The sequence below is a fragment of the Rhinolophus hipposideros genome, assembly GCF_964194185.1.
Source record: "Rhinolophus hipposideros genome assembly, chromosome: 16".
NCBI lineage: Eukaryota > Metazoa > Chordata > Mammalia > Chiroptera > Rhinolophidae > Rhinolophus > Rhinolophus hipposideros.
In genome coordinates this window covers 39019450-39037631 of record NC_138062.1, presented here as the reverse complement: position 1 = coordinate 39037631, position 18182 = coordinate 39019450, and the positions used below count along the sequence as shown (strand labels likewise).

At 52.3% G+C, this 18182-nt stretch overlaps 1 protein-coding gene across 4 annotated transcripts in view; it reads right to left on the bottom strand.

The window, feature by feature from the left end:
- Positions 1 to 457: 457 nt before the first annotated feature.
- Positions 458 to 18182, bottom strand: part of DOCK6 (dedicator of cytokinesis 6) — a 40772-nt gene continuing 23047 nt past the window's right edge. For 2 of the 4 annotated variants that reach the window (XM_081077163.1, XM_081077165.1), the window contains exons 24-49: positions 17222 to 17317; positions 16381 to 16521; positions 13932 to 14045; positions 13655 to 13825; positions 13079 to 13218; positions 12825 to 12994; positions 10588 to 10748; positions 10255 to 10437; positions 9339 to 9465; positions 8929 to 9013; positions 8685 to 8781; positions 8416 to 8550; positions 7981 to 8133; positions 7684 to 7842; positions 7459 to 7559; positions 6374 to 6566; positions 6145 to 6288; positions 4240 to 4371; positions 4114 to 4128; positions 2797 to 2922; positions 2609 to 2698; positions 2059 to 2295; positions 1594 to 1737; positions 1405 to 1511; positions 1072 to 1233; positions 461 to 707 (exon numbers count right to left, since the gene is read on the bottom strand). In XM_081077163.1, the coding sequence (XP_080933289.1) occupies positions 665 to 707; positions 1072 to 1233; positions 1405 to 1511; positions 1594 to 1737; positions 2059 to 2295; positions 2609 to 2698; positions 2797 to 2922; positions 4114 to 4128; positions 4240 to 4371; positions 6145 to 6288; positions 6374 to 6566; positions 7459 to 7559; positions 7684 to 7842; positions 7981 to 8133; positions 8416 to 8550; positions 8685 to 8781; positions 8929 to 9013; positions 9339 to 9465; positions 10255 to 10437; positions 10588 to 10748; positions 12825 to 12994; positions 13079 to 13218; positions 13655 to 13825; positions 13932 to 14045; positions 16381 to 16521; positions 17222 to 17317 (3426 nt within the window). In that variant the 3' untranslated portion in view covers positions 461 to 664. Of the gene's footprint in view, positions 708 to 1071; positions 1234 to 1404; positions 1512 to 1593; positions 1738 to 2058; positions 2296 to 2608; positions 2699 to 2796; positions 2923 to 4113; positions 4129 to 4239; positions 4372 to 6144; positions 6289 to 6373; positions 6567 to 7458; positions 7560 to 7683; positions 7843 to 7980; positions 8134 to 8415; positions 8551 to 8684; positions 8782 to 8928; positions 9014 to 9338; positions 9466 to 10254; positions 10438 to 10587; positions 10749 to 12824; positions 12995 to 13078; positions 13219 to 13654; positions 13826 to 13931; positions 14046 to 16380; positions 16522 to 17221; positions 17318 to 17575; positions 17669 to 18182 lie in introns of all 4 variants that reach the window. The other 2 variants (XM_081077166.1, XM_081077164.1) reach the window with 2 other exon arrangements.

Genomic DNA, 18182 nt, shown 5'->3' with positions numbered 1-18182 from the left:
GGCGGGTAGGGGGCCTGGGTCAGTGCGAGGCTGCACTGGCCGTAGCTAAGCCTTGGGCTCCATGGCCAGCCAGACCTGGGCTCCATTCCCAGCCCTACAATGCTCAGTGCCTCAGTTTCCCCATCTGTAAGGCGTCTACCTGATAGTGGTGCTGAGAAGATTCACTAACCCTGAGCCAGGGGCCTGTGGGAGTTCCCCCAGGGCAAAAAGACACGTGTCTTTTTAAGAGCCTTTTAGTACAGGGCTGGGCACTTAGCAAGGATTTAATAAATGTTACTATTATTCCCCGTGTACACATGTGACATTTTCATTTGTGTGCTGCCTTCCCCACACCAGGACATCAGCCCTAAGAGGGCAGACATTTGCGTCTGTTGTTACTGCTGTGCCTGGCACCCCACAGGGTCTCAGTGAAAGACTGCACACATGACCCAGCCCCCAGGGACCACACGACACAGGATGCTTATAAAAAACATTTTAAATTAAAAAAGTTAAGAAGTATCAGTGCACAGACAGGAACAGACAGACACAGGGATGGGGCCCAGCTCTGCCTGCAATGTGGTCACTCAATGGCCAAGTGGGTGGTGGGACAGACTCCCAGAAAGGCACAGACAGCTGAGGCCAGGGTGCTGGTTCCTCTGGGTGTGGCTTCAGGCCCTCTGTGGGCTCAGAGGTCAGGCTTCCGGAAACTTGCTCTGTTCAAGGAGTTCCTGGAGGAGGAATAAGGTGGGTCAACATGGCCACAGGGCCCCCAACTTCATGGAGCTCCCAGCCCTCTCCCTCCTCCTCCTCCTTCTCCAGAGATCCTTCTAGAATCTTCCCTACTCCTTTCACATTTATTCTGATCTGGCTGTAGGTTCGCAGATTCTCTCTTGGAACACACGACTGGAGAGATGATATGTGCCCATTTTTATAGATGCAGAAACTAAGGTTCAGAAAGACGAAGTCACTGGTCTGGGAACTGACCCACCAGGATCCGAAATGGCTGCCCAGAGCATGCATTTGTGCACACATCCAAGTAGTCACATGACCTGTCTGCACCTGCCTCCTCTTGGCCTCTCTAGGGTCAGGCACCTGAGACTGGCAGTGGTTGGTGCCAGTAGCTGGGGCAGGCGCTGGGTGAGCAGGGGCTGCAGAGCCTCCCGCAGGCGGGTGTAATTGCGCTCCAGCTCACGGTGGTACTCCTTCTGGTCCGGCCCAATCAGGGCCTTGTTCTTCCGCAGTGCATCCTCACACCTGAGGAGGGCCAGATGGCAGGAGATACTAAGGGATTGGCACTCAGGATAGAAAGCAAGACCAGAAGTGGGAGAGTCTATGAGGTGGGGTCAGGAGCTAGAATGGGGGTTAAGGTAGGCAGAGAGCCATGATGGGGGTTGGAGGAGCTCTAATGGGCAAGGTAAGGCATACTTCTTGCAGAAGTCCTTGAAACAGAGTCGCAGCTTGTTGTGATGCCTGAAGAGCTTGGGGTCTTCTGGGATCTCCGCCAAAAACACTTGGGCTACCTCCAGGGGACCCTGTGGGGAGAGAGGGACTTGTGAGGGTGTCTGCCTGGCCCCTGGGGGTCTTCGGGAAGCCTGCGTCCCCCACCAGCCGTGCCTGATTCACAGTGGGCCCCACAGAGCCCTGTAGCACCATCTGCAGCATCTTGGCATCAGGTGGGTCCTGCTCGGTGGCAAAGGCCAGCTCCCGTGTTTTCTTCTGCATGTCCTCGATAGCCACCTCCACTGGCGTCAACACTGTCTGCAGGGTTGGGAAGGGGCATGCACTGGCTAGGGCCTGAAGATATCCTGACCCAGGCCAGCCCAGGGTAACTGGGGTGGGAGGGGATCCAAGCAGCTGTGTAATGAACAGTGTCTGGGGGCTTCTGCCTGCCTGGGTCTGGCAGGATGGACAGCCTGGCTCAGCTGCCATTGTGTGGCTCTGGGGCCTTTAGTTTTGCTGTGGTCCAGCCTTGTGTCAGTTGGGTCTGGAGGTAAAGATCTGAGGCTACAGATCCGAGTCTGGAGGTTGGAGTTTGGAGTCCCCTCACTTCCCCAGTCAGGGTCTGGGACCCCTGCCCACCTCCTCCCGGTGGCACACGTGGATGCGAGTCTTGATGTAGGGGAAGGCGTGGTCCGTGCTCAGCAGTGTCTTGCGCTTGTGTTGTTCGTGCAGCTCCCCGTGCGCACGCCCATCGGGTGTGAAGGGCGTGCAGAACAGAAAGGTGCGCAGCCCGTAGTTGCGGTCGAAGTAGGTTACCCGGTCCTTGAGCTCATAGGTATCGAAATGTGGTTCCACATATGTGATCTGGATGTAAGCCTGGGGCACAGGGCTTAGGTGTGAGGTTCCCACAGCTCCAATATACCCTCCCGAGGGCTTGCAGGACTCCCAGTGGGACCCCAACCCTGGAGAAAGGGGATTGGGGCCTCCATGGATCTGGGGACTTTGTATCTGGAGTTCCCAGGTCTCCTTACATCTGGATGTTTGGGAATTCCCTGAAGTTAAGGATTTTGGGGTCCCTGAAGGAGATAAGCTTTGGAGTTTCCCAGAGAAATAGGATTTGAGGGTTCCAGGAAAGAGTACTTGGAGTCTCCCTGAATATAGGATTTCAGGGATGGTCGGTAGCCCTCACCTTCTGGGGGTCGAGCTTGGTCTTGTCCACGGGGTTCGAATCTTTGATAATCTCGACCACATCCTCCCCAAACCTCTCCGTGTAGAACTCCTGGGGACACGGAGCTGACTCAGGCTGCAGAGGTACAGCCCCCACTCCGCCCCAGGGCAGCCTCATGCCCCACCGACGCCCCCCACACCAGGACATGCCTCCAGCCGATGTGAGATCTCAGCCAACTTCGTGATGGACGGCTCCTTGTACACAAACTCCTGTTCATCTAGGTCACCGAAACGGGCACCATAGAAACCCACACGGAAGTACGTCCCAAACACACGCTGGGGCTGTAGGAAGGGGCATTGTTGCCTAGGAGGCTCCCTGGAGGTCCCCTTGCCCCAGAGATACAGGTCCTTGGACCCCACATGTGCAAGAGGTGGACGTGGGCAGGGGAGACCCTGAGAATATTGTGGCATGGGCCCAGATGACCACCAACTGCCTATATCCTTGCTCTTTCTCCCCAGCTTCTGTCTCCTACCGTCCCCAAATCTTCATCCTCATTTAATACAAGCCCCTAGATCCCAATATGAAATGAGGACAGGGACTGTATTGTTCACAGCTGTGTTCTCAATACCTATGAGGCTAGGTATGCAGCAGATGCTCAATAAATGCTTGGGACCAAGGTTCTGGCTCCCTTGTTCCAGGGCATCCTTCTTCTCCCCAGCCCTAAGTTTGGAAGGAGGGACCCCACTCAACCAGAAAGGAAGGGGGTGGCTCCATGTTCACTCACCAAGGCATATCCGGACAGAGCGGGGCAGGCACCGGGACATGGGGATGGGAGCAGGGGCAGAGAGACAAAGTCATGGGAGAGGCCAAAGGTCAGAGCCCCCAACCTCCAGCGTCCTGGTTATGGGGCCTCATGAGAACCATCCCAGGGGCAGAGACCAGAGATCCAGGGAGGGAGGGGACTTACCCGCCCCACCCAGCCCACACCCAGCCGCCTTCCTCAGCACTGGGTTCTTGCCATCTTTGGCCAGAAAATTCTCCCCAAACTAGGAGATGCCTAAAAATAGACCCAAGTGGGGAGAGGCTGGAGAAGGGGAACATTAAATGGCAATGAGGAGCAGAGATCCTGGGGAAAGCTAGGGAGACAGGGAGAGACCAAGAGAGGCAGAGAGGGAGAGAGACAGACAGGGAGAGATGGAGGGAAAGCGACCAAGAGACACAGACAGAGACAATGAGAAACAGAGACACAGAGCCCCGCTTCCTAGGCAGTGACCGAGCTGGCCCTGCCCGAGGGAGGGGTGTCTCTGGAGAGCTCCCAGCTGGGTGAGTCACAGGCTGCCCTGGAGATCTGGGCCAGGGAGGGGGATCTGAGGGGAAGCAGTGGGGGTACGTCATCACCCACTAAGCCCCGGCCCCTGGGACCAGGCAGCCATGCTCCTCCAGCGCCCCCTGGTGGTTTGTGTCTGACTACAGAGGACCTGCCGTCTTGGGGGCCCCACAGGCGGATGGCCACCAGGCTGACTCACCTCCCAGCCAGAGCTCTGTGGGAGGGGAGAAGTCAAAGTCAGTTGAAGCCTGGAAGGGAGGCGGGGGGGGGGGGGGGGGGCGGGGGCAGAACCAAGGGCAGGGTCTGGGAGGGCATCTGGGCCCACCTGGAGCATAATCTTGGTGAATGCCTCTTGCAGTTTGCCGTGCACAGCAGCCAGCTTCTTGTAGTCGCGGTGGGCTTCCAGGATAGGGATCAAGGTCTTGTATACCTCATTCACTGCCTCGTAGAGCCCGCCCTGGGGGTGGGAGTCAAGCAAGTCAGGATTTCCAGCACCCTCCCTGGTCCTCTCTTGCCTGGGACAGCCTGCCCCTGTCTTTCCACTCACCCTCTAAGGCTCTAGCCACTATCACTTCCTCCAGGAAGCCCACCCCGACCACCCACCACCAGCTTTTCCACTCAGCCCCTGTAGACCCTCTGTGGTCCCCACATTTACTATGGACCACGTGCTGTGTACATCTGCACTTTACCTGTGTTCCTTCCTCAGTAGGAGGAGGTGCTTTTTTTTCCTTTCATTTCTCAGAGGGGAACTGAACTCAAGAGACATAGAGGGGTCCCCCAGGGGAAGGACCAGAATGCCAGCCCCCCTGGTCTGGTGCCTAAGACCTCCCTAACCACTAATGGCTGCTCGTGGGTGCCCCTTGTTCCCAGCTGGTGCCAGCGTCACCCCTGGCACACAGTAGGCAGCCTGGGATGTATACTGACTGCCAGAAGGTCTGTGTTTACCTTCTGGCTTCTTCCCCTGAGGCCTTTGTCTCTGAGACTCCAGCAAAGTGACAATAATGAAAACAACATCACTTAGGGGGAGGTCAGCACCATAGAAAAGTAATCTCGCTGGACAACTTGACCCTGAATCTGAGTGGGGCCCCAAGTGTAACTACCAGTCCCCAGATACATGGGAACTGAAGAACAGGTCAAACAGCAGCACAGGGACACAACCAGCCCAGTGTAGGCCAGTAAACCCTCTGCAACAAAGCCCTGCTCTCCAACAAGTAAAATGCAGAAAAAACAATTGCTTTCACACCAGCAAGCAAATTGGAGGAGAAACCCCTTTACTACAATGGAAAATAAATGCATAAAACCCCTACTGTAAAAAGGGAAACTGAGGCCCTCTGTTTTCTTTTTACGATTAAAAGAGACTTAAGAGACTTGCAGGCACAACCACTTTGGGTCTTATATGGATTCTGATTCAAACAAACCAACCGCAAAAAATACTTTTTTTGAGATAATTAGGGTCATCTAAGCATGGACTGGTATTTAAGAATTCCTGTTAACTTGGTCATGTGGGATACGAGTTGTGTAAAAGGGACTTCGTCAGCAGGAACTGCACCAAGAGGTACTCATGAGTGTGACAGTGTGATATCCGATGTTTTAAGCTGGAACTTCTCCAACTCCAACATGCACAGGAATCTGAGATCTTGTTAAAACGCAGGGTTCAGAAGGCTGGGGAGCCCAGGACTCTGCATTTCTAACAAACTCTGGCTGATGTCCACAGTGCTGGTCCTCCGACCACACTGAGTAGCAAAAATTTATAAAGACTGCAGCCAAACGGTCAATGTAGGTTTCATTAATTTGTGAAAACTGGGATCTTGTCTTTTTAGATGAAAAAGAAAAATCCTACAAAAACCCAAAAAACAAAAACAAAAACAAAAGCTAGAAGCAAAGAGGAGATGAAATAGTACGGTAAATATGGATGGTTGATGAATTTGAGTGCTGGGTATGGGGGTGGTAAAGGTACAACTTTCTTCTTTTACGTGTGTTTGAAATTTTCTATAATAAAACATTTAAAAAATAGTAGCTAAACGTGTTGAAGGCTTACTACATCCAGGCTGTGTGCCAAGGGCTTTAAGGGGAGAAAGGCAGGTGATGAGGGCCTCTGTGGGTCCCCATTTTCTGCAAATTTTCTGGAAAGGTCCAGGCAGCAGCTTCCTTTCGAGTCTCCAGGAGCAGGTAGGTTATCTGTGACGCCACCCAGCCAAGCCCTGTGTCCTGCAGCAGCCCCAGGCCTTACCATAGTGAAGTAGGCAGCTGCCTGCTCCAGCAGCCCCACCAGCCCCAGTTCCGTGAAGTGCTTCCCAGAGCAGAAGCCCTCTTCGTCAGGTGACAGGATGTCATCGGAGATGGCAGACTCCTCCAGCACATTGGATGAGATATTCTGGGGTGGGAGGTGGTGTCAGTCTGGTCCTTGCCCCACACGAGTCCCCGCCCCCCCTCAGCCCACCATCCCTCTGGCCACTCACCTGGAAGGAAACACAGCCCACGGGCAGGTGGCGGCTGTCCTCGAGGAGGGCGAGGTACTCAGCCACCAGCGCAGCTGCGTGCACCATGCACTGTGCGGCCTCTGCATGGTTGCCCAGCTCTGCGTGCTTCCCCGCCATGTTCTGCAGCCACGTCAGCCTCAGGTCTGGGGAGCCCTGGTATCCCCGGGCAATCCTGGTGCCCAGGTGAGGGGGAACACGAGGAAGATGGGGACTCACCTTGCCCACCCTGCCCACCCCTCACCTGTCCATCTCCTTACCTGTTTCCTCACCTATTGTTCCACTCATTTTCTTACTTGTCCTTCTATCTGTCTCCCACTGATCAGACGATCCCCTCACCTGTCCCCCATTTACCTATCTCACCCGTCCAGCCGGTCACCTGTCCCCTTGCCTGTCCGTCATCCCCCATCTTATTCTATTCGCCTGTCTCCTCACTTACCCAAGCGCTGCTCCCTCCTTACCTCCACCCTTCACCTATTCACCCTTTCACTAATTCCACAAGTGTCATTCTCTCATTTGTCCTTCCGCTTACCTGTTTGCTGGTGGAATGTTGGGCCATGCCCTAGTCACCACCCCCCTGCACACATGCACCATCTCACTTATCTTCCCAGGCCCATCCCTCCCGTACGCCCCCTAACTTTCCTATCTGTATCACCTGTCCCATGTCCCACTCCCCAATTTCTTACTATACTTCCTTCTCCTCAGAATCACTTATTCTCCTGATCTGTCACTCCTTCACCCATTGTTAGCACCTCACCTGTCTCTCCTACCTGTCCCCCTCTCTTTGTTCTGTAGGTTCATCTGGCACCTTTTTCACCTGTTCATTTACATGCCTGCACCTTACCTGTGCCCTCACCTGTCTGCTCACCTGTCCCCCCACCTGTCTGTTCACTTACCTGATTACTTTCATCTGTCTGCTTTCCTGGTTCCTCTTCACCTGTCCCTCCTTATTTGTCCCTCTTATCACCTGTATGCTAACCTGCTCCCTCCTTACCTCATATATCTACTCATCTGTCCCCTCACCTGTCTAGGTACAAGTGGCTGAAGGTCCCCCAGGCCCACCTCACCTGTACATGAGGTCAATGAGCATCTCAGGGTCCTCCTGATGCTCCTTCATCTTCACTGTGTCCGTTAGGATCATATGCAGGTTGAACATCAGGTCCTGGACCTGCAGTGGGACAGTGGTCCTCATTGGGAAGTGACAGGGCCGAGGTGGTGGGGTCAGGGGTCAAGCAGCGCAAGGCAAAGACCCTTGAGTTGCCGAAGGTGGGGCAAGAGCCTGGTGGGGTCACCTGCTCGGCGAAAGTGCTATCCCGCAGCCCAACTTCCTCCTCGGCATAGGTGAGGATGGTCTTGAGTGACCGTCGCAGGTGTTCCTCACTGAAGTTCTGTGTCGTCCCCACTAGGGATGACAGTGACATGGTCACTTGCATCTTCACACGGGCAAAGTTCTGCAGGGGCAGGGAGAGAAAGCATACCTGTGGGCCTCGAACCCTCCACCAGGGCCTGCTCAACCTGCTGACTTCACCACTCTCATTGCCTGCCTTCAGTCTATGGCACCAAACCCCTAGTCGGCTGCTCCTACTTACATTGCCAATCTCGAAATTCTGGCGCATGAGGAGGTAGAGTGAGGCACTGGCGTGCGTGCGGATGGTGCTAATGCGGCTGCCACAGTGTCGCAGGAGCCTCAAGCAGAGGTCGGCACACAGCTCCGTCTCCTCTTCAAATAGCAGCTCCGGGAACTGTCCCCCAGGGCCGAGACAGACACTAGTCAGAGCCCCGCCCACAGGCACTTGGGCAGGGGCACTGGTCTGTTCTGCCTTCTATGGCCGTGCGCAGCAAGCTTTGCAGTCAGACTCTGTTAAGTCATTGCTGTGTGATACTGAGTGAGTGACTTGGCCACTCTGATCCTCAGTTCTCTCTGAAAACTGTGGCTAAGGAGTCTCTGCCTTATGGAGTTGCTGACCACACAGACTGGGCAGCGACTATGACTCTAAGAGCTGTAGTTGCCGAGTGGTGCTCACCTTGGACACAAGGGCCCGCTGTGTGGCCAGGCCATGCTGCAAGAAGAGGGCACTCTGGGCACTGCCCAGACTATACAACACGACCTTCAATACTGCACCCAAGATACTCTCCCGGGCCTCTGACAGCATCACTGTCTGCGGAGTCAGAAATCCAACTGTTAGGAACCAGGATAATTATGGGGTCAGGGAAGGAGAGGGAGTCTGGAGTCAGAGGTCACAAGGCACTGGAGTGGGGTCAGAGGTCAGGGAGGTGCTGAATCAACACCAACCTGTACGATGATCTCCAGCGTGTCCAGAACTACCAGGCTCACCTCGGTGGCCAGGTTCCCGTCCACCAAGGCCTCATGTTCCATTTCTTCCTTGGTCCTGGAGGGAAGAGGAGGCACTTGGGGAGCCTCTCAGGCCCAGACCCCACCCCACGACTGAGCTCTCTCCGGCCCTCAGCTGCCCCTGGGGCACCGGTTCTCCACAAACTGGTCTAACCCCAGGGAACTACTTCCGGCCCACACCCACTTATCCACACGGTCTGAGGTTTGTCTCCAGTGCGTGATGCTCTTCCGCCAGCGTACGTTCTCCTGGTTCCCAAATGGGCTCCTCTCTGAGATGCATAGGTGCCATGTTTACAGGTGTGCAAAAACAGAAGGACACACGTGACCATGAGAAATAAATAGGCACAAAGACACACAGGTGGGATGACCCATGAGGACACTGGGTAACGTGGACGCTTACTAAATGTATGCATGGTGAGATATGAATGGCGTGAGAACAGATGGGACACAGCCATCCATGTGTATGGGGATGACACATAGATGTCTTTCTGGGAAAAGAGTGTCAGACAAAGAGGTAGGGGTGGGCCCTCTTAGGGCCCCTCGGACACAGGGTGGGAGCAGCTGGGGGGACATTTGTAGGGTACATCTACTCACCACGGCTCCGTCGCACCATCTCCTGTCGTGCTCCAATGGTGCCCAAGATGGCTTCTTCCAATCGAGCCTTCATGTCCAGGGACTTCTTGAATGTGAGGCTATTGATGCGCTCAAAGGCCTTTTTCCCCTAGGAGGGCAGAGAGCAGGCTCCAGGTTGACTCTGCCCTTTTTCGTGAGAACCTGGGCTAACCTGGTCCTGCTTATTCAGGCCCTTTCTAATTTCTGGGACTCTGTGCTTGAAGACACAGCTTTCCTATTTTATTTTCTTCAATTTTTATTGGGGAAGAAAAACAGGACTTTATTGGGGAACAGTGTGTACTTCCAGGACTTTTTCCAAGTCAAGTTGTTGTCCTTTCAATCTTAGTTGTGGAGGGCACAGCTCAGCTCCAGGTCCAGTTAACGTTTCTAGTTGCAGGGGGCACAGCCCACCATCCCTTGTGGGAGTCCAACCGGCAACCTTGTGGTTGAGAGGACACGTTCCAACCAACTGAGCCATCTGGGAGCTCAGCGGCAACTCAGCTCAAGGTGCCGTGTTCAATCTTAGTTGCAGGGGGCAGAGCCCACCATCCCTTGTGGGAGTCCAGGAGTCGAACCGGCAACCTTGTGGTTGAGAGCCCACTGGCCTATGTGGGAATCGAACCAGCACCCTTCGAGGTTAGGAGCACGGAGCTCCAACCGCCTGAGCCGCTGGGCCGGCCCAGCTTTCCTCTTTACTGCAAAGTCTTGGCACCTTCCAAATTCTACTCATGAAGACAATCTTCCCAGCACAGAAACAGTCTCTTTGCCTCAGCACAGAAACAATCCACCCCTTTATCCTCAGGAACTGGCACAGGCCCGTTCATGCCCAGCCCACAGCACCAAGTATGCATACTTAGCCTGCCCTCTACACCTGAGTCCCCTGCCCACCCCACCAAACCTTGTATTCGAAGGCAGCCAGGCAGAGGTACAGCAAGTCCAAGAGACGACCCAGTTGAGGTGGGGACAGGTCAGCAGCCCAGTGCTGCAGCAGGGCTGGCTCTGCATTCTTCAGTACCCACAGCACACACACCAGCAGGGTCCGGCTGGACTCGGCAGAGAGGGGACAGCCTGAGCGAGAACCCTGAGGCCAGAGAGGGGACAGGACACTCAGAAGGGACAGAGTTGATTTTCATTTTCTTCATGTGAGATGAGAACTAGATGATTTGAATCTTGTTACATAACTTCTTTTGCCAGGTTGGATGGTGTCTCTGAGGACCAGCCCTGTACTCACCGTTGCTGGGCCCTGGGAGAGGCTGGCCCGGGAGCCAGGGGCCAGGGGGCCACCAGCAATGGCCATGGCCACTGAGGGGTTGATGGTGCCTCCAATGTCCCCTTCTCCTTCTGTGTCTGAGTCAAGCATTGAGGCCAGTCTTGACCGTTGACCTGGGCCCTCTGGAAGGAGAGGAGGAGGAGAGACAGCCCTTAGTAAGTGCTGTCCCTCCGTCTCAAATTTTAGCTCAAAGGTCACCTCATCATGGAAGTCTTCCCTGATATCAATCCCCTCAGACCAGGGTGGAGTCTCCAGTTATCTATTCCTAGAGCTCACTTATTATACTTGTAATTAGATACATTCATTGTGTCCACAAAGGACTGGACTATATCTGCTCTGGCCACTGCTATATAGTCAACACTTAGAACATGTCCCTAGCCCACAGGAGTAGTAATTGTAAAGATGATGATGGTGATGACAATGACAACAATAATATATGCTGCTGCTGCTGCTATTAGAGCATCAATTGCCACTTATAAAGCTATTCTATTCAGGTACTATTCTAATTTAAAAGATATTAACTCTTAATCTTCAGAACAACAATATGAGATAAGTACTTTTATAATCCCTACTTTATAGACGAGGAAACTGAGGCACAGAGAGGTTGAGTTATTTGCCTGAGGTCACACAGCAAGTAGGTAAATGGTAAAGCTAGTATTTTAACCTAAACCATCTGATTCTAAAATCTATGCTCTTAAGAGAGTACCCTTCCTCCCAAAAAAAGTCTCACCAGAGAGAGGAGCAGCCAACAAATACAGAAGAAGTCACACCCTAGAGATTCTTAAAACAAAAGGTCGACTGAATCTAACTATAGCTCCAATCCAGCTTAACCGAGCTCAATGTCTAATTGCATTGAGGTGATCAGCTCCTTAACCCATCTGCCCAAGAGAGGGAAAGAAGGACCCTCACTAGGGAAAGATGACATTTCTTCAGTTCAGATGGTTCTTTTACCTACAATGTCCAAAATACAATAAAAAGTTACAAGACATGTGAAGAGGCAGGAGAATACGATTGGTAAGAGAGAAAGAGAGACAACAGAAGCATGTACTTAGATGACCAAAAATTAGGAAACAAAGACTTTAAAAGAAAAAGTAGCAGAAAAGATAGACCAAAACGGATAAAAAGAAGAATTTCAACAGAGAATTGGAATCTACATAAAAAAAATTGAAAAATTAAATAGACATTTTCCAACTGAAAAATATGTCTGATATTCAAAACTCAATGGATGGGGTTGATAGAGGCCTGGATACAAACAGAAGACAGAAATAGTGAACTCAAAGACAGGTGAACAGAAAATTTCCCAAATGAAGCACACAGAGAAAAAAGAATGGAAAACAACAGAGCATAGCATGCATGTGTGACATGATCAAAATGTCTAACATACATGTAATTGGAGTCCCAGAAGGAAAGAGGCGAGAAAATGAGGCAGGAAAAAAACAACTCAAGAGATAACAACTGAGGTGTGGCTGGATGGCTCAGTTGGTGAGAGCGCGAGCTCTCAACAACAAGGTTGCTGGTTCAATTCCCGCATGAGATGGTGGGCTGCGCCCCCGGCAACTAAAGATTGAAAACAGCAACTGGACCTGGAGCTGAGCTGCGCCCTCTACAACTAGACTGAAGGACAATATCTTGGAGCTGATGGGCCTTGGAGAAACACACTGTCCCTCAATATTCCCCAAATTTTAAAAAAAGAAAAAAAAAGTGATAATGGAGAATTTGCTCTAAATGATGAAGGGGATCAACCTACAAATCCCCAGTCTGTGCTTTTAACCACTGTATGTACCACTGTATGTATGTCCCTCAGTAGTGCCAATGAATGTGCACATGAATGAATGAACACAGGGCTCCACTGCCTTCTCACCCTGATGTTCTGCACCTTCCCTTCTCACATCCTCTCTTAGAAGATAAATAAATGTTATAATATCTCCCATTTATTGTAGGCTGACAATATCCCAGTGCTACAGCTCCCCAAATTTTCATATAACTATAGGAAATAGTTGGTGCTACCGCTGTTCTCATTTTACAAATGAGAAACTTAAACCTCACAGAGATTAATGGCTTGCCTGGGGCCCAGCGCCAGCACTTGAATCCAATCTATTGACCCTAATGCTGTGTTTTTACTTCTGACTGTGTTCTCCCACCTGAGTATCAATCAAGCTCCCGGATCATGTGACCCCATCCTGCCCTGACCCACTGACCAGCAAAGTCGTGTAGCCGCGGCAGTGTGTCCCGGGCAAGCGACAGCAGTGGCAGGTAGAGCTCAGCCACACGGGCCTTCACCGTGGCCTCAGCGTAGCGGGGGTCAGCGTCATGGCCACAGAGCAGACTGTGGACTGCACTGATGGCTTTCTTGTGCAGCAGGGATGCCCTGTGGGATAGTGAGGTGATCAGGACAGAGTGGACGCAGTGCCTGGATCTTCCTACCCAGAGGCCAGACAAGGCCTGTACTTACCCTTCAGCCTCTGGTTCCAGGGCCAGTGCCAGTTCGGTCAGCAGGAGCCCAGCCAGGAAGTGCTGCTGCCGGAAAGGCCCACTCAGCTCGAACATGCTGGTCACCTTGGAGTCTGGAGCCTGGCTGGAGAAGGTGGAGCTCTGCAGAGGGGGGAAGAAAAAGCATGGATGGCAGGGGACCAGGATCAAGGGTCGGAGGTGAAAAGTTAGGATTAATTCATTTGGAGTTAAGGGTCAGAGGTGAGAGATTGGTATTAATGCATCTGGAAATGACAGCAGACATTGAATTAAGAGTCAGAGGTGAGTGGTTGGGGTTAACCTATGTGTGATGTGACAGGGCATGGGGGTCAAAAGTCAGAGGTCTGAGAAACAGCACAGAGAAGGCAGGTCTGGGAGTTGATTTAGAGGTAAGACATTAGAAGCTGGTCCCCCTGGAAAACTGCTGACCATGAGGGGTCAAAGGTGAAGGGTCAGTCACTCTGGGCAGTGGCCCACTGTGAAATGGACAGAGGGAACCTCAGAAGACAGGTTGAAGGTCAGAGGTCAATAGGAGGAACCAGAAGTGAGGCCAGCCCACCTGGGAGGTGGTGGATGATACGGAGGGTGAGGGCGAGGCCGGGGGCGACAGGGGACAGCAGGGGAGGTTGAGGGTCACGTAGTGTTCATGGCTGCACAGGATGCGGGTGAAGTCCATACGCAGAGTCAGCAGCACTGCCGGGTTGGGGGCTGACTGGAGCCGCGAGACCATCTGCAGGGGAGGGAGTCAGAGGACATTTACAGCTTCTCTGCCTGCCACGCCCACCACCCCACTATACCACCTGCAGGTGCGCCTTTCCTGCCATGCCCACCCCTACCTGCTTGTAGTGAGCCCGAACCAGGCTGAAGACAAAGCCACGGTCTGCCAGGGACAGCAGGTCGCTGAGGAAGAAGGCCAGGCTGGCATTGAGGCGCTCGGCCAGCTCCGCGTCCTGGGGACACAGGGCCTGTCAGCCCACGGCCACACACACCCCGTCAAACCTCAGTCCCCACACAGGGCCTGACTCTCGTAAAGGCCACCAGAGACCTCCAGGAGCCACATCACCGCCCTAAAGCCCTGGGTCTTCTTGATATACCCTCATCTCTGCGCTGTAGCCAGTACTGGCCTTTCTGGTTGTCCTCCTCACCCTGACTAATCCCCTCCCCTGCCCAGAGTAAACGTGTCTATACCCCTCAGGGCACCATTCAGGACACTATTTTCTTTCCTTTTTCATCAAATTTAAATAACACAACGTGGATGGCAGAGACTGGCTGCTGACGCCCCACTGTATCTTTTCTCTCCAACTCAGGGTATCAGAGTTTAGAGCTGGGTAAAGACTACATTTCTCAGCCTCCCTTGCAGCTGAGGATAACCCTATGATCACCTTCTAGCCAATGGAATTTGAGGAGAAGTAATACGGCCACTTCAATGTTCCCACAGCCATGCCTGATATGGCAGGCAACATGGCGAACCTTGATTACCAGGCCCACATTGTGGAGCTCCCCACCAGCCCACTTACACTCAGAAATAAACTGTGGTCACATTTAAAGCACTTGTGATTATGTTTGAGCAAATTAACCTCTGCCATAACTGGTAAGTCCCCAGCAATCATTTAACGAGCATGTACTGAGCATCTATATGTGCCAAGTCCTGTGAATGAGACAGAGGAGCTCTCTGCTGCTTGTACGGCTCACAGTCTTGTGTAGGGGAAGACAGACAATAAACAAAAGGATTCCAGATAATTCTGTTGTCTCCAGATAATTTCGAAGACAACTGAACAGGGTGCTGTTTTAAGAGTAGCCTGAAAGATGGGGAGGAAAGGCATTTCAAGCAGAAGGAACAGTAAGGCAAAGATCCTGGGGCAGGATGTGCCCAGCAAGGGTAAGGAACAGCACAGAGGTTGCTATGGCTTCAAAGCCCAGCTGGTGCTTGTTCTGCCCTCATGTTCTCATGAGCCACTCTGTGGCGTCAAAAGTCAGCTTGAGCAGCCCTCAGTTCCCTGCAACCCAAAGAAACAAAATACAAAACCTGCCTGAGCTCTGAGTCTACAGGGGGGCAGAGACTGGCTCTGCCTTGTACACAGAGCCCAATACAGTGTTCGATGAATGTCCAGGAATAAAGCCACTGTGGCCTGTCACCGATGCCCCACTTGCAGCTAAGATGATGCTTCTCAGGGGCGTTGTTCTTTCTTGCAACTCTTCCTCAGGATGATTTCCTCATCATCTGGGGCAGCCCCTGGGAATGTCAGCCCTTGGGGAGGCTCCAGTGGAACAAGGTCGAGACTTTTGAGACCAGACCAGAGGTCACAGGAAATTGCACAAGGGCTGGCTTGGGCCAGACTGGCATTCAAAAATCTGGAAAGTTCCCATCAAATTCAGAAGTCCTATTCTACTTCAAAAATCAGACATTCTGGCCACAACTAACGGGCACATGCCTTGTGTTCCTCCACAAGCCCCACTCTCTCAAATGAAGCTGGTGGAGAGGGTGTGGGCTCTGGAGCTGGTGGCTTAGGTTCAAATCCCTATTGTGTCCCTTCTCAGTTGTGTGGTAGCAGGTTGCTAGTCATTCTCTGCCTCAGTTTCTCCATCAGTAAAATGGAGATAATAATGCAAATTTCACAGGGTTGCTGGGAGAATTTAATGATGTGAAAGTATTTAGATACACAGTAAACACTCAATAAATGCTTAATATTATTACTATCATAATTATTATTATTGCCTGCCTAACTCTGCGGGCATTGGAATTAGTGATCCAGGACTTGGACAATCGGTCAAGCTCTCAGAACATCAATGTCGATTTATTGAGCAGTTATTGTATACTAACACTGTGGTAAAGGCTAATGGATCTGCTTTGTCACTTCTCTGCCTCACTAACTCCCATTTCTGCTTTGCTCACTCCATTCCAGCTATACTCATCACTTCATTGCTCCTCTAACAGCCCAGGCATGGTACTGCCTCAGGACCTTTGCACTTGCTATGCCCCTTGCCTTAAATGCTCTTCCCCCAGACATCGAATAGCTTGTCTCGTTACCTCCTTCAAGTTTTCCCATAAAATTCAGTTCCATGAGGGCAAGGATTTTGGTCTGTTTTGTTTACTGCTGTGTCTCTAGTGCCCAGCACAGGGTTATGCACACAGTAGGTGCTCAAGAAATAGATGCTGAATGAACCGACTCATCCAGCAAATGGGATTCATGGTCTCACAGCCAAGAAGCATTGGGCAGGATTGGCGCCCCCCACATCTATGTCCTCCCTCAAGCCCTTCCCACATTGAGGACCCTCCCCCTTCACCTTGTGGACTCGGGTGATGACCTCCATGCCTACAGAGCCCACTAGAGCCGCTATGTCGTCCAGGAAACGCCCAGGGAAGCGGAGCTTGCGGGGTGTGTCCAGCCGCTGGCCCAGAATCAGGTGCACTGCCATGCTTTTCACCTGGGGAGTGGGGCGAGAAGCGGGATGGGGCTTGAAGAGCTGCAAGTGATACTTTAACAGCAAGGGAGATAGTCTAAAGGCTGGCATAAGGGGTCCTGGGTGGAGATTGAGCCCAGTAATTCTGGGCTGAGGGTAGGGCCTGAGAGGCTGTAGGCGGGACTTGCAGATTGTGGCAGGGCTTCAGAAAGCCACTGGAGGAGTCTGAGTGGGTCCCAGGCAGAGTGCAAGGGGTGGGAAAAATGAGGGAATGGAACAGGTCTCCTGGGGCAAAGTCTGTGGATAGGGTGGGGCTTGAGGGAGCCCTGGGTGGGACTTGAAGGCCCACCAAATGGGGTGGGGCTTGTAGTCAGGAAGGGTCTTTCAAGGCACCTCTTGAAGAGTTTGGCAGGGGAGGTGACCAAATAGGTTTCCCTCTCTCTGGAGCTGTCTCTTGAAGGGGGTCACCTCACTAGTTAGGGGTCTCTCCAGACAGTCTCATAGGGAAGGTGGAGGATACTTTCTCTCTATGGAAGGGGTTTCGGTTAAGTTTCAGGGGGCTTCTCTCCAGGGAGAGATTCCCTTAGGCATCTCTTATCTTTCTATGTGGAGGTCTTTTGGGCCATTTCTCAGTCTCAGGTATAATCTCAGGAGGTTTCTCTCCCCAAGGAGAGCGTTTCCTCTGGGCGCCTCTTGCTCTCAGGAGGGGAGGAGGCCATCTTACCATGAGTTGAAAGAAGAACCAGGCGTGCTGCAGGACGGCCTCACGCACAGCACTGCCACTGACCACCCACTGCAAAGCCAGCTCCTCGTGAAGAAGCTGGAGGCAGGGACAGGGGTCACAGAGAGCAGAGGAGCCTATCCCTACCCCCCTCTGGAGGGCATGACAGGGGAAGATGCAGCTAGAGGGCTTGGGGTTAGATCAGCAGGAGGCCATGCAGGAGACAGAGGGCAGAAGGATTCGATGTGTCCTTTCCCCATGCTCTCCAGACCCTGCTGGGCTCAGGGGATGGGAACTCTGAACCCCTTTGCTGAGACTGGACCAAAATTTCATCACCCACCCTCTGCCTTCCACTACCTTCTGCACAGTGGGTCTCGGCTGGGTGGCTGGTGGGGCTGAGGAGGAGGAGCTCTCGAGGTAGGAGGTTCGGTTAGAGCTGCGTTCGGTGGCCTATGATGAGATGGGATGAAGAGGGTGGAATGGCGACGGGGGGTTAGTGTGGGTGTTGGTGGTGTGGACAGGAAGAGAGATGATTTACATGGACAGAGGAAAATGTGTCAGTGTGGATGGGCAGTAGGGGCATAAAGAAGGAAAGAGTGTGGGGGTGGGGGGTGGGTGATGAGGGTAAAGGGGATCAAATATATGGTGATGGAAGGAGAACTGACTCTGGGTGGTGAACACACAATGGGATTTATAGATGATGTAATACAGAATTGTATACCTGAAATCTATGTAAATTTACTAACAATTGTCACCCCAATAAAATTAATTTAAAAAAAAAAGAAAGAAAAAAAAAAAAAAGAAATTGCATTTACAATAATAAACAAGTCATGTGGCATTTTTTTCAATACTTTTGGAATAAATTATTCAAACACTAAAAAAAAAAAAAAAAAAGAAGGAAAGAGTGTGATAGAGATGAAAATAACAAGGAAGACATAGTAAGGTGACAAGCAGGGCAAACAGA